Genomic DNA, 14,474 nt, shown 5'->3' with positions numbered 1-14,474 from the left:
TTCCCTGGATGCTCAAAGATGGAGAAGGTGCGGATTGTCCTCTGCCCTCCTTCCCCCTGATGCTCAGAATGCTGCCCAAGAGCAGGAGGTGGTGGAGGCATCCACATGCTTATCCCACTTGCTCAGTAGTGCCCAAGCAGATCCCTGCTCTCCAACACCCCTCAGGCAGAGCGCTGTCTAATGAGTCCCAGCCCTGGGTTTCCAGGCTGGTATTAAGCCATTAACATTTCCATTCTAAGCAATTAGAAAATCCCCCTCAGGCACAGAGCCAATCTTTAAAACAAAAGGAAATAAATCAGGTCGGCTGTTTTGGGGTAGGATGAGAGAGACAAGAAAGCAGCCCCCAGTGTCAGCCGCAGGTTCCAAGATCTAAAATCGCCCAAATCTGGGGGACCAAGTAAATGTGAAAGGGAACCCAGAGGCCTCCTGAGATGTGCGGTTACTCCTGTCCTGGGGGCAGGCACCTCAGCAGGGAGAGCTGTGGCTTTTACCAAGGAATGGTGTCAGTGTCACCTCGTTAGATCAGCACTCTCTCCTCCTGGTCCTCACAGGCACACACACATCCATGTGGTGCGTGGCCAAAGTGGGAGATGAGAGGTATGGTGGTGGTGCTGCTGCTTTGTGTCATCCAGGGAATGCACTGCCTAAGTCTGCCTGTGACCTCGGTATCTCACGTTCAAGACAGGTCTTGCTTTGTGTCCTAGTATGCATTAAAAAAACAGAGAAAATGACCTCCAGTTACAGTTTTAATTGTCATCTTAGCGGTGCTTGTTTCGCTTGATTTTTTTTAATTATTATTTTTTCCCCTCCTGTTCATTACAGTGCGTTCAGTTCCCTTCCTGGAGCTAAATATAGACCTTTTCCGTTTCCTCTCACTGACCTTTTTTTGTCTTTGCAAAGCCTCCCCAACAACGCTGTGTAAGGCTGTTTTGATTCCCTAAGGTTTCCCTGGCCATAATGCTTACCTCACGCAAGGCTCTGAACTCTGGTTTGGCGGCTCGTGTTTAACCTCACTGGCTGGCTGCTGCCGTAGCCCACGTCCCTGGGGGTACTTCAGAGAATTGCAATGGAGAAAGAGGAAGGGGGTGGCAGAACTGCTCCCACACCTGGTGGCTGTGCCCCTGTGGAGCTCATGGCTCGGGGACTCAGTCCCAGCCTGGGTATAGCCCCAGATATGGCTGCATCGATCCTGCAAGTATGTGGAGCAGGTGTGCCATACTGGGTACCTCTCCTGCACCCAGCCATTCTGTGCACCACATGCACTCCATAAGTAATGCAGATTTCATAAGAAGTCTGGGCTCTGACTTGAAAATCCTCTTGTTGTGATGTCTATGTAGTGCCTATCATTATGCTAAGCTTTTGTTTGCTTTTTGTAAGGTATTGTGATAATCTCTAAAGGGATGTTTTCCTCCCTTTTTCCTTTAGTTGCTGTTTAGTGATTTCGTTTCTTTGTACAGAACAACAAAGTCCAGCAAAATAATTCTTTTTCCCTTATTTTTTTTTCAGATGTAACATTCATTCATGAAGGAAACAAAACATTTCTGGATAACCTTGTTAATTTTGAAAAGCTGGTAAGCTTTATTTTATCACAGAAATTCCTATTCTCTTCTTCCCTTTCCTCTCCTTATCTTTTATGACTAAAAAGAGTTTCTTCTGAGTGAATCAGGAGGAAGTAAACAGAGGTTAACTTTGCTTCGAAGAGCAAACAGGATAAAACAGCAGACAGTTGAACTCTCCCCTGCCCCTTCCTCTGCTCCTCTTCTCACTCCTTCCTCCCCACTTCTCTGTAAAATGGTTAACCCAGAGGTACCCAGCATCATACAATTGGCTCAGTTTATTCCCAGGGGGATCTGTTCCTTTGCACCACCTCGTAGACTTTTTCTCTTCAGTCATTCTCCAGTTTTCTCTGATTTCTATTTTCTCAAGGCACTAAAGAAAAAATATCTCTAGTTTAACCACTTGTGACTGAAGTAAAATTTATGATCTAGGTTAGATGATGAATAAATTAATGTCTGAAGTGTAAATTAAACTGAGTTTACACACCACTGTAGTAACTCTTATATAGAATGCCTCATTGTATCTTTGGGCTCTTCAACGCCAGTCATGATGCGACCTCTATGCTGGCACGATACTCCTGATGAATGTTTGATTTGTCTAACTTGCACAAGCCTATGTTGATAACATTTTTGTAGCACTGAAAGCCATAGCTTATACATCTGAACAGTGGCGGTATGGAGAAACTTTGATTTTGTTGGGCTGGTGTATTTGATCAAGAAACCAAAATGTTCTTCCTGATTGCTCTGGATGTGCCATGAGACTGTGAGTCCAGATGGCTGTTGCTGGGGAGTTGTTCCTAACTATTTTTTCCATGTGTTTACTCTTGTTTGAGAATGATCTTGCAAACAGGGAGTTATTTGTGAACCAGATGTTGAGCTTTTTTTTTCCACATCCCATCATAATGTACATTGTCCTTCAATGTATAAGCAGATGTAGACTTTGACTTTTGAACCTGAGATCCTCTTTTTGTGTTTTCTACTTGATTCTGCACCTTATCTTGTTGCAGAATTGGAGAACACTGATTTGCATTTAATGAAAGGTTTTCTTGTCCCAAGTCCATTAACTGTTTGACCTTTAGGTGTTTGCATAAAACTCATTAGCATGTTCTTCTTCATTGCCTCTTGGAAGTTCATCCAATTAACATGTAAATTAAACTAGCCCTTGATGCACAGTAATTGTTACTAAAATCCCCCCACCGGCCCATATATTAATTTAGTGAATGTGAAAGATCCGATTCTTATTTGAGTTTAAGCCAGACCTTGTTTGTTTGTCATTTAATCATGTATACATTTAATGTGTGCTGGGCTTGCTTGGTAAGATTTCCTGTCCTTGCTGTCACCATTGTGTCTCCAGAGGTGGTGGGATCTTTGCTAATTGACTTCAGTTAGCCAGGATTTCACCATTTTGATGCAAAAAGATAAACGGGTATTTTAAATGGGGGAGAGCCTGTGTGATGCTGATGGGGTGAGTGTTGCTGACACTGATGCTTCCTCTAAATTGTTAGTCAGATCACGCCCTGAGGAACCTGCTGTCTCCTGGCTGCTTGTATCCATATGAATGCAGGCAACAATGCAAGCCACAGAAGTGGAGGCTTAGAAGATATTTTATTATGGGTGTAGTGGAAACTCAGTATATGTATCACAGTGGTTCACTTGTTAAGGTCTATGGGCATGAGCTTACTTAACAAGATACATTACACATCACTATGTATATGCTCATGTTTCTTTTCTAGTTGTAAGGGCTTTGTCCCAAGGATGTAAGTCTTCCTGGGTGTTTTACATCATACTGAGCTCTTTCTGGCCTCTGAGAAAAATTAGGGTTGACATTGGCTCCTGCTTAGTTTGGATCAAGCCACTGAAGCTCACCTGCAAATTTACTGTTGCAGAAAAAGAAGAAAAGAATTATTCTACCATAGCAGATTACTGCTTTGGGGAAGAAACTTACTGTCATAAATGCGTAGAGTTCCTACTTATGAATTTCAAAGTAAAGATGGTTTATTATGTCTTAATTTGAGTAGGTATTTTTGAAATATTTCAGATCTGCATTAAACACCCAACCTGAAGGAAGATTTGTTTGTCTGAACCATTGTTTTTTTTTCCAGTAATATCAGTAGGCTTAATAAAATATATAATCTCTTACTACAATCCCTGCTTCTTTTATATTCTTAGACCATCATGGCCACAACAATCCTGCCGTGACTGAGCTTGATTTGACATGACATGATTGCAGTGAAGACAAAGTTAATTCAAAATATAAAGAAGTGAATTTGCAAAGAGAAGAAAAAGAAATGATCTTTTGTCTCTGGAATGTTACGCAGTAATAGCAAAAGTTGAAGGGATTGCAATAGTTTATTTAACTCCTTGTTGGGTAAACTCTAGTCTACAATAGATCAATATTTAGTTCCATACCCTCTTCCTATACTAAATCTGAAAGAATAAATGAAAAGATGGCCTTTTACTGTTTCATCTCAAGATATTTCCATGTATTTATTGAGCTGCTTCACTGAAACGTAGCTTCAATTTTTTTCAGTGGGCAGCCATCACCCATATCTTAACAATGACATGTCTTAGCCACACTCCAGCAAACTCTAATACAGGTCAGTGGCCATTACTGGTTTAGATTATGACATCTTATGTAGCAGTACCTTCAGTACTGAGCTGAAGATTTTTAACCTCTTGCACAGCCCAAACATCTATGCAACTCCCAAGCCTGTTCTTTTCTGCTTTCATCACTTGAAGAAGTGCTAATGATCCCAAGGTAGATGGTAGGATGAAAACCCACAAGAAAGGTGTTATTTATCACACTAATGGTATGCAAGCATTTGTTTAAACACTCAGGAAATGGTATTTGAATATGCTGATTTGTTGTATTACGGTTGGATCCCAGAGAGCTGGTAGTGGACAGACAGTCTAATTAGACTAGTAAAGAAGAGAGATTTGGGATTTTGCTTTAAGAGAGTGTTACATAAATAGATTCTTCGCTGCCAGACCATCACCTCCAGAAGCTGTTTTGAGATGGAACCCACAATGACTAGCAAAAGTGAAACAGCAAAGAATGACAGTTTGTGAGATAATGGGATCTCTTACTTCTAAAAGCCAAATTCAAAGGGTAGCAGCTGGAAAATGTCACAGCAGCAGTATCGGTGGAAGTTGTAGCTCTTCCAGTACTCACACTATTGACAACAAAGTCTAGGACATTGCAATGGACCTTCACTATAATCAGTGCAGGGATCAGTGCACAATAGCTAGCCATGATTGCAGGGTGAATGAAGCACAAGAAATAGGAAAAAAAAAAACCCAAACCACCTTTGATTCACTGATAGAAGGAATATGAAGAAGATTCCAAGAAAGATTTGCTGTTTTTCTTGTGATAAGCTCTGTACTGTGGAGAAGTCCTGTAAGTGCTACTCTCTGGGTGGTGAGAGCTGAGCTGTTCTATGTCATTCTGATCTTAAGGATAATCTGCTGAAGACAACTAATCCATTCCACCTCTGCTTATTTTTGGGGGAGATGTGAGAAGAATACGAGCAGTTCACATGAGCTGTTACATTATTGTGACTAGCTGCAATTTGCTTAAATTAGTTACCAGATTTGGTGAAGAGTAGTGGGCTAAATTCTGTTTTTTCACTTTTATATCACTGAAGCAGTCAAATAAATAAAAATGAATGACTGTGGTGCTGAGGCATCTGCTGGGTTAAGCCGCAACATGCATAATCCAAGGGAACATCCAAAACTTATTGTACCTTGGAAGAACAGAAAAATGAAAATGTTTTAAATGAATGCCTCATAAAAGCAAATAATGTATCATTAGTTATGACTTGTTAGAACAATAAAAATGGACAGACATTTGTAACTCAGAGAAGAAATATTTGCAGATGCGTATTATGAAGTACCGAAATCTCCTATGTAGCATCAAGTTCCATTACCACTACCATGGTATTGTTTCAGTGAATATTCAAGGCATGTCTCTCTCTTATCTCCTCCCCCACCATATTTGTGGCATTGTTATATGGCAGCTTCAGTAGTCTTCCAGATCAATAATGATTCTGTTAACAGTGATCGATAGATGGCTTTCATTATTCTACCACGGGGGAATCTGAGCATGAGTAGCTGCTGAAACTGTGTACATTGTCACCACAGTAAACTGGGAGAAGCTGAGAACTAAAAATGAATCTTCCTGATCTTTCTTCTGATTTTTACATTGGAAAGAAGAATCAAAGTTCAAGTTTAGAGATTTTTTTTTTTTTTATTCCAGCATCAGTTGTAGATGAATTCTTGAGGCAAATCTTGAAGAACCATGGAAAGTCACCATTAATGCTTTGCTAAGACCAAAAGTCAGACTTTTTTCTAGCGGTATTCTGAATTTACATTCCATTTTTCCAAGGCTTTGTTTTCTCAAAACTTTAAAATCTTTCCACTGTGGTTGGAAAACCCAGTAAAATGAAAAGTACATTGTTCTTAGAGCCACACAGGAGAAGACTGGTTCACTATCATTTATTTTCTTCTGCAGTGCAGCATGCTGTTCCAATTACCTAGGACTGTCTCTTGTTCCATATTCTGCAGGTAGTCATCTTGTGAGCATGGAAAGTACCTAGTGATTTACTGTGTTTATATGTTGACCTGTCAAAATGGGACAAAATTGTCTGTTTTGGACAACATAACCCTAACCCGAACATACATCCCTGTTAGCACCAACTTTTCTAAATGGTGTACCTGCACTATCGCCTTTTTGGTACGTATCTGCAGAGATGTCAGGATGCTTGCTCAATCTGGGGCTGCAGGATGTTATTTTTGTGTGTTGGTTATCAAGCTACAGAAAACTGCCTGATACTGGGACCCAATTGTACTAGGCAGTGTGCAGACATATGCGGAGGTGTTATCTGTGCCACAGAAGGCTTGCAGCCTAGTTAGAAAACATGTGGAGACAGAAGGAGAGGTTGCAGAATACTCTAATCCCTGAATAATGAACAAGAACCAGGAGATGGACCAGAAACATCCAGCCAACCTGCAAGACTTTGCTCCTGTAAGCTTTCAGTTTAATAGAAGTCGCAGGAACAAAAATAAGTAATTGTATGGCTGTTTTTCATTACGGCTTTCCATGGGCTCTCGGGGAGTTGTTCTCATTTAATCTGTGCAATATCAGTAAGGATCTGTTCTTCCACTGTCCTCATTTTCTACTTTACTACCGTTGATTTTTTTGCTTTACAGTGCAAGCCAAGGAGTTTTTTCGGGATGTTCTAATGACAGAATACCTCTCAGACTTTTGCACTGATGTTTTATGTCTTGTCTTTGCAGCACATGATTGCAGATACTGTTCGATCATTGAGACATTGCAGAAATAACCAGTTTGGTGAGTAGCCAGAATTTGTTACTTGTTTTGCCTTTTTACAGCCTTGACATTGTTGGTTTCTTTCTTTCTTTCTTCAGCTTCTTCTCTTACTTTCTTCCTTGTTTGCTTGCTTGCTTGGTTTCTTAGCTTTACTTTAGCAGCAAATTGTTGTTGCCATTTATTTATTTAATCAACTGGAAAGAGAGGATGTCCTTTTTGGAAGATCAAAGTAGCAGTAACCAGAAGTGCGCAAAGTTTTTCTTTGCAGCATGTTTGTAGAACATTTCCAGATTTTTTATAAAATTATTTTCCTGCAAAAATTACCACCTTCTCAAACTATTGCACAAGATGCAACGATACAAGTGCAGATGGGAAAACTGCACTTAATAGTGGAAGCCTCTGACATACACTACTGTTTCTCATTTTCCCAGCTATAATTGAGTTGCCTCAATATTCTCCATGAATCTCTGAGGTGTCTTGGCTTCCAGATGCTGAAAGATGTTATTCATTAGCATGACTTTTCACTTGGTTTCCACCATGAGTATTTGTTTGCTTTTTTTATGGACATCTCATGCAGTGGCTGGAGTCTTGAAGATACTAAGATCCTCTGGGTTTCACTGACTAGGTGGAAGGGAATCAGCTGTGTTTGTGCACTGACAGGGAAAATCTGCAAGTTGAGCTCTGCTTGTTTTTGATGCTGGAGAACATATGCAGAAAAGGCTTCTTTTTTCCGCTTTCTACCCTATTAGACGCCAGAGAAACTGACCCCAAGGACCCATGCCAGAAGACCCTAGCTTGCTTTGTTTTTTGCTACGAGAGGAAAAACCTTGTTTTTCTCCTCCTCAGCATTTCTCATTCTCTGCGGAGAGGTTAAACACAGGAAGGGGACAAACAGAGCACTACTTGAGGAAGTGGTTATCATTTGTAAGCCAGAAACACTAAGCATGTAATGACTAAAACTAAGGCCACTAAAAACTCTTTTCCAAAGAGCTTCAGAACTTTGCTGTAGCCTGAATGCAGGATTGTCATGGTTGGGGATACAGAATTTGAATCTTTTTTTTTTTCAGCTGTATTTTCAGCAGCTGTCAGCATAGAGCACAGACCCTGACAAAAAGAATATTAAAAATGTGTAGGTATTAATAATGTACCTTGGAGAATGATAGGTAGTATTAAGAGCTTTGCTGAACACTTTGTTCTATAAAATTACCTAATGTATGCACAATCTTTATTACACAAAGTTTGCTTACCATTGATAGAATCACAGAATGGCCTGGGTTGAAAAGGACCTCAAAGATCATTGAGTCTCAACCCCCCTGCTGAGTGCAGGGTCACCAACCACTAGACCAGGCTGCCCAGAGCCACGTCCAGCCTGGCCTTGAACACTCTCAGGGATGGGGCGTCCACAACCCCCTGGGCAACCTGTTCCAGTGCGTCACCACCCTCTGTGTGAAAAACTTCCTCCTAATATCTAACCTAAACCACCCCTGTCTCAGTTTAAAACCATTCCCCCTTGTCGTATCGCTATCCACCCTCATGAACAGTAGTTCCCCCTCCTGTTTATACGCTCCCTTAACCATTATGGTTTTTGTGTTATTTAGATATATATAAAGAGAAAGAATGAGAGAGGGAGAAGGGCATACCTTTTTGTTTTTGTTCTGTTAAACCAGGTACTGAAGAAAATAGTGATTAATCCAAACTGCACCTCTGTAAGTTAGAATGTCTCTTACTTGCCATTATAAAATGGTAGCGTTGGTTCCTTTAATGGTATGATTTTTTTTTGCAGCTTCTCTGCAAATCTTTCTTTTTTTTTTTTTAGTGGTTTTGTAAACACTGGAACATAAATCTGAGGTTAATACCCAAGATTTATCATATAATCTGGTAGTTTGAAGTGCATGATTGTTATTTTATTTTACCGCAGACTTGATTTATTGTGAAGCTGGCATTTAAGAAGCAGCTTTTACAGATATCCCTGTAGGCATTTTATTTTTTGTTATATTCATTTAGGCATGAAATGAATTCACTGAATATTTATTGAGACTTTATGGACAGTTTCCTTTTCTAGTGGGCTTATTTTGCTCTCAGGATTGTGAATCTTTCTACTGCATCAACTCCCAGATTGGCCTGAGAGTGTCAGGCATCTTACTGTAGGAAAAAAAATCAAACAAAAGCAAGCAAGGCATATTATTATTGCTTATGAACTGTATCAAGTGTGTTAAGCATGCAGGCCAAAGTGTTTCTGGATTTTAAGCTGATTAGGTTCCAAGCAAGACTAAAATGCCTTTTTAATGGAAATAATATTTTATTTTTATGTACTAAATCCTGAAAACAAATAATAGCATTTCCAAAATCAGGCAGAGCAGCCTGAACAAGTAACACAGTTCAAGCTTTTGTAATTTCAGGTGTTAATGAGAAATACAAATGTTCCTCGATATGTGCAGCACAGCTGCTGTGAGCCTATTCCCCGAGAACAGAAAGGTCACCGATGTGTTCTGACACAGATTTATCACATTCTCATGTTCTCTCCCACGTTTCTGAAGTCAGAGAGGTGCTTAGAAATAGCTCCTGAAAATAGCTGCCCAGGAGCACCATTAGCAGCTGTATGCAGAAGCTGCTGCTTTGACATCCAGTGTTACGTACTGCTTCAAATAGTGCTCATTAGAGTCAAGGAGGATGGTTGGTTCCTGGAAAGCTGCTGGTGTAGCTGGAGAGTGTGGAAAAAAGGATGATAATGAAACAAAAGAGAGGGAGGGAGTGTGTGGGTTAAGCTGATTGGTTCTGGGTGTTTTGAACATTTTATTCTTTAATTTATGGTAATATTATTAAAAATTCCCTGAGGACATGGAGTAGAGCAGAGCTCTTCAACCTTTGACAGCCTGTCAGCAGTCAGCAGCAGAGGGCAATGCATCTCATCATTTTGTCTGCCTGACTCAGTGGGTCTCAGCAGCCATGGACATAGCTCTTCCTGTTCCACTTCTGCTGGTCAGCAGCACTGCTGGAAGGTTTCACAGGCAGTGAGTTCCACAAGCCAGTGCCAGGCACAACAGAAAGTATCTGCTATTCAAGCCACCCTTCAAGATATAAATTGCTCTGCTAGCTCCTCTTGACTTTTAAGCACCCATGAAAGAGCAGCTGTCTTCTGAGCCATTGTGCAGCACTTGGCATGGTGGCACACTGGGGGCTTGGAGGTGCTGCGATTGCTCACAGAAATGGAAAGCAAGCAGGGGTTGGCTTTCTGACCCGTTCTCTTTCTCTGTCTTGTAGGCAATGAAGTTCCTTCAAAAGAGCATCATGAACTGAAGCCATACGTCCACCACCTGCATGTCATTGACAACCAGCAAGCACTCTTCGAGCTTTCTCACAGGATAGAGCCGCGAGCGTGAGCGTACACAGCTTCGTATAACCTTGTAACTGCAGCACTTTGAATTAAGTGAATGTTTATGCTAAGCATGTTGCTTCCCTATATGAGAACAGTCTACTGAGTTTTATCAGTAGCTAACACAACATGCACAGGAAAATCGGGCAGAGCAAGCAAAGGAGCTGCCCTCAGAGCTGCAGGGCAAGCTGGGTGCCATCCCCACTTGTCACCAAACGGAGCAGCATTCTTCGAGCTCAGGAGCTTGGTTTCTGTGAAAATATTGTTTGGTCCAGTGTAGCTTTCAATGCAGATTCTGCCAGTATTAGAAAGAAAGGAAGCGTCGTGTCACAGCAGCAAAACATTTCCACAAGCAACATGCAGCAAGGGGATTCTCAGTTCACTGCAGTACGTACCTCACTAATTCAAGGTTGCCAAAAATACTGTGCAATCCGTGCAGCTCCCCTGAGTCCACTGGAGCATCTTGTTTGAGATAAGTGCAGACAACCAGGAATGGAAACATAAAAAGGCAGTGCACCAGGTGAAACTCAAGATCGTGTCATGATCTGGAGGTCAGAACTAAAGAGTTGATACTGTTACCGCCCCCCAAGCATCTGCTTTATAGAATACACTACAGGAGCCAATCCACTTTTGTTGCAGTTCCTGGACACAATTGTTTGTACACAAAAAATACATTATTTTCTTCCTTTTCAGTTATCTCAGATTTAGAATCAGCTCCTGCAGATAATGTGTAATAAACTGTTATAGGTGGAGCTTTTTTTTCAGCTTGGATTAAAGCCTCCTTTGTGTCTGTTCCAAGGCAATGCCTGGGCTCGCCCATGTTCCTAACTAACCTTCTGGAAATACTCTACTTCAGCAGGCAAAATATCACCTCACTTGCACACAGTTCCAGTTTCTAAAGAGCAGCAGGGTGCCCCTTACAGGATACCAGGGAATGACCTGCATACACAGCAGGCTCTCAGTATGAGGGTCCTTTTCAACCTCTGCACCCCTCGCACCCTTGCCCAAGCCAATTTTCACATAGCTAAAAGTAGTTTTTCTGAGCACATATCAAGACAGCATTTCTAACGTGCTCACCACCATCACCACAGCTCTGTTTTTTAGTGTGAAGTTACCCCCAAATAATCTGGTGTATGCCACAGGTGATAGGCAAGGCGTTACTCTGGCACTCGTTTGTATGCAGACTTGTAGTAACAGTCCCTTTGCAGAGGAGGGAGGTGGATGCATTGCACTGCTTTGCCTTTCTCTATTGCATGTTTTACGCACGAGGGAGACTTCCAAGAAGATGCTGCTTTACTGAAATGTGGGTCTACTGAAGTAGCATGCTCTTCATTGTAGTTTTATCTCTGGTTTAAAGGGATTAAAGAACAGCTTTAACAGGTAGTCTGTGGGGGAATCTGTAGAATGCATTCAGTTTTCCCATCTGTGAAATATTGTATAGATCTATTGTAAAGGAAACAGATGTTTCAGAAATGTATTTGCTTGTACTTTGTTATTATCAAATCCTATATGATTTTTTTTTATTAGAAAAAAAACCTTCTTTTTACCCAGTGAAAAGAACAAAAAAAATAAACTCTTGCTGGCCATGGAGTAAAAATTTGCTATGTTCTTCTGTAGATGTGATTGCACATACTGTAAATAACTCTTTTGTGGAAACAGACCAAAACTGTTCAGATGAGGACACTAGCTGCAGTGGGCTCCTTTTGCAGTGTAAGAACACAAACCATGGGTTGTGTTTGCTTCTTGTTTTGTTGCAATTCTTCCTCTGGCTACAGCACTCCCTGAATCCCCACTCTGATGTATTTACTTGCTTTGTTTGCTGGTTTTTGAGCTCCCCCTTGTGAAATCTCATTATGTGGCATTATTTTTAAAAGCTTGGACCTGACTGCATGTGCTAGCTCATACAGTATTCTGCTCCACAAATTGTTTGGTTGAAACGTGTGGGAGAGGGAGTGTAAGAAATACTGTGGTTCACTGCATTCAGCTCTGTGATAGTTGTGGTGGTTAGTGCTGATGAAGCAGCAGCAGTGCCAGAGATAAATGAAGGAAATAAAAGAAGAGGAAAAAACAAAAAAAAAAAAAAAGAAAGAGAGATGACTACTCAAGCATTGATTGGAAAGTGTGCTGAAGCCAACCTGAAGGCACCTCACTGCCTGAAGTAAGTGGCTGGGTAATGCTGCACCAGTGGGCTCCAGGCCAGGTTGGGTATTGGCTTTCTGCACACTGCAACCCTACACTGAATCGGGTGCTGTCAGCCCTTACAGCTGGCAGGAAACCAGTTTGAAGGCACACAGCCAGCACTAAGCACATTATCTGTTTTCTGGCTAACTGGGCTGTTCTTTAAAACTTGATGAACTAATTTTCACAGTGGCCTTTCTTAGCTGAACACGACTGTATGGTCTGGAGGCCCAACTTTTGTGCATCAATCTCACATTGAAAAGATGGATCTTTCAACTGTTACCTTAAAAGAAAGGCAAATAACCCAAATCTAGAGATAATCTGTAGCAAACAAAAACAGTCCGAGTCTTCCTTCAACAACTGAAGCATCACAGAGCTGAGCTGCAGTCAGGCAGGCACTTTGAAGTGGTTGTTGGAAAACAAGAAGTAAACCCTGTGAATGAGATGGAGGCCCCACACAGTCTCTGCCAGGGCCCAGCACAGGTAACACTGTGAGTTTTAAATCATTCTTCCCTCTCCAATAGTACATTTCTGTTACATGGATAAAATTCAGGAATCTTCTGAGTTTATCACAGTCACACTTGTGGTTAAATACTTGGCATATTTGCATGAGTAGCTAGGAGGAATAATTAGACAAAACAAAGGAAGAAGCTTCCACAATACATTTAATTCTGGCCCCATCTGAGATAGAAGCTAACTGCATTTGCATGACTCTGGCAAAAAAGACAAATAAAAGGGGGTATTGGGAACAATAAGACATGTGGCTGTAAACTGACAAAGAAAGATGTAAATACTAAACATTTTAGCAGAGTAATATTTATTTGCATAGCCTATTTATTGTCATTGTATTACACCATTAAGAAGTACTGGGATGAAGTCAGTGGGCTGAGGAAGAACACCTGCCTGTTACATTCTCTCTGAGTGCCATAATGCTGTCAGCTTGCATTAAGAGTAATAAAATAGAAAATCCCAAACCAAGGTGTTTACCTAACTTCTCAGGGACTACAGCTAGTAGTTATCCACCGCTATGAGACTCGGTATGTATGAAATAATCTGATTTACCAGAATCAATGTCGCCAATGTTTTCCTTTTCATATTACATGCTTGTCTGCCTCTGTACATATTAATTGTGTTGTGTATTTATGAGAGCTAGTAAGCAATAATTTATATGTCAAAATGGCCAAGCAATACAAGGTTAAAACTTGTAGAAGCAACTGTTATGTTTATCTTGCATTTTCCAGTGTTTTTTAATATTGCTTTTCAAAATATAAAAACTACCTTAATGAAGCTGGGCTCTGTGCCTTCCTGCCTCTCACTCACCCTTATTGTTCCTTGCTGGAGTATTTCATACTCACGCTTTCAGTCATGCAGTCCTGAAACCCCTCACAGCATTTGCAAGGGGAACGCAGCGTGTGTCAGGAATCTGACCCACTCAGAGCGCTGCTCTGGTGGGTGGGACTTGCTAATAATGCTGATATATTCCAGGTAGTTTCAGAAGCAGATGATGTTAATGGGGTCTCAGCTGTGCCTTATCATCACTGCACAGTCTGAGAGGGGCCTAGAGCTACTGTGAGAAGTCCCTGTGGGAGAGGGAGGAGTAAACCTGTCTTCCAGTCCCCCGGAGTCTGCTTATCAGCACTTGATCCTCTTAGTGAGGACAGTAAATGCTTTCCCCTGCCTTCAGTTGTCCCTGCTGGTGCTGCTGCATTTTCCCCTCCCTTCTCTCAGCTGTCTGCAGTGGGGAGGATGAATTTTAACTGGAATAATTAAGGCAGTGTGAGCTCAGAATGTTGACACAGATCTATAAGGTTGTCTAAAGATTCTTTATGGCCAGACATCCTTTTCTAGGCCTAGCTGTGCTGAAGACTTTGTGCTCCCAGCTGTTTATCACAGTTTTCTCCCATGAGATCTAGATGGCTCCCTGCGCTTCAGCTCAGGAGTCCTAGTGAGCATTTCCTAACCTCCTGCAGTTCTTCAAGCCCTGTATAGCTGCATGCAAACAGGTAACTTTGCACAAAAGGGCTCTCCTTGCATCCCA

At 41.4% G+C, this 14,474-nt stretch overlaps 1 protein-coding gene across 6 annotated transcripts in view; it reads left to right on the top strand.

Annotated features, from left to right (window-relative positions):
• Positions 1-13,723, top strand: part of RAPGEF5 (Rap guanine nucleotide exchange factor 5) — a 153,797-nt gene extending 140,074 nt beyond the window's left edge. For all 6 annotated transcript variants that reach the window (XM_021385930.1, XM_021385929.1, XM_021385925.1 and 3 more), the window contains 3 exons: positions 1,507-1,571; positions 6,852-6,906; positions 10,147-13,723. In XM_021385930.1, coding sequence (XP_021241605.1) covers positions 1,507-1,571; positions 6,852-6,906; positions 10,147-10,265 — 239 coding nt within the window. In that variant the 3' untranslated portion in view covers positions 10,266-13,723. The remainder of the gene's footprint in view (positions 1-1,506; positions 1,572-6,851; positions 6,907-10,146) is intronic.

Source organism: Numida meleagris, chromosome 2 (assembly GCF_002078875.1).
Source record: "Numida meleagris isolate 19003 breed g44 Domestic line chromosome 2, NumMel1.0, whole genome shotgun sequence".
Lineage (NCBI taxonomy): Eukaryota > Metazoa > Chordata > Aves > Galliformes > Numididae > Numida > Numida meleagris.
Note: the sequence above shows the minus strand (reverse complement) of the source record. Positions and strands in the feature narration are given on the sequence as shown.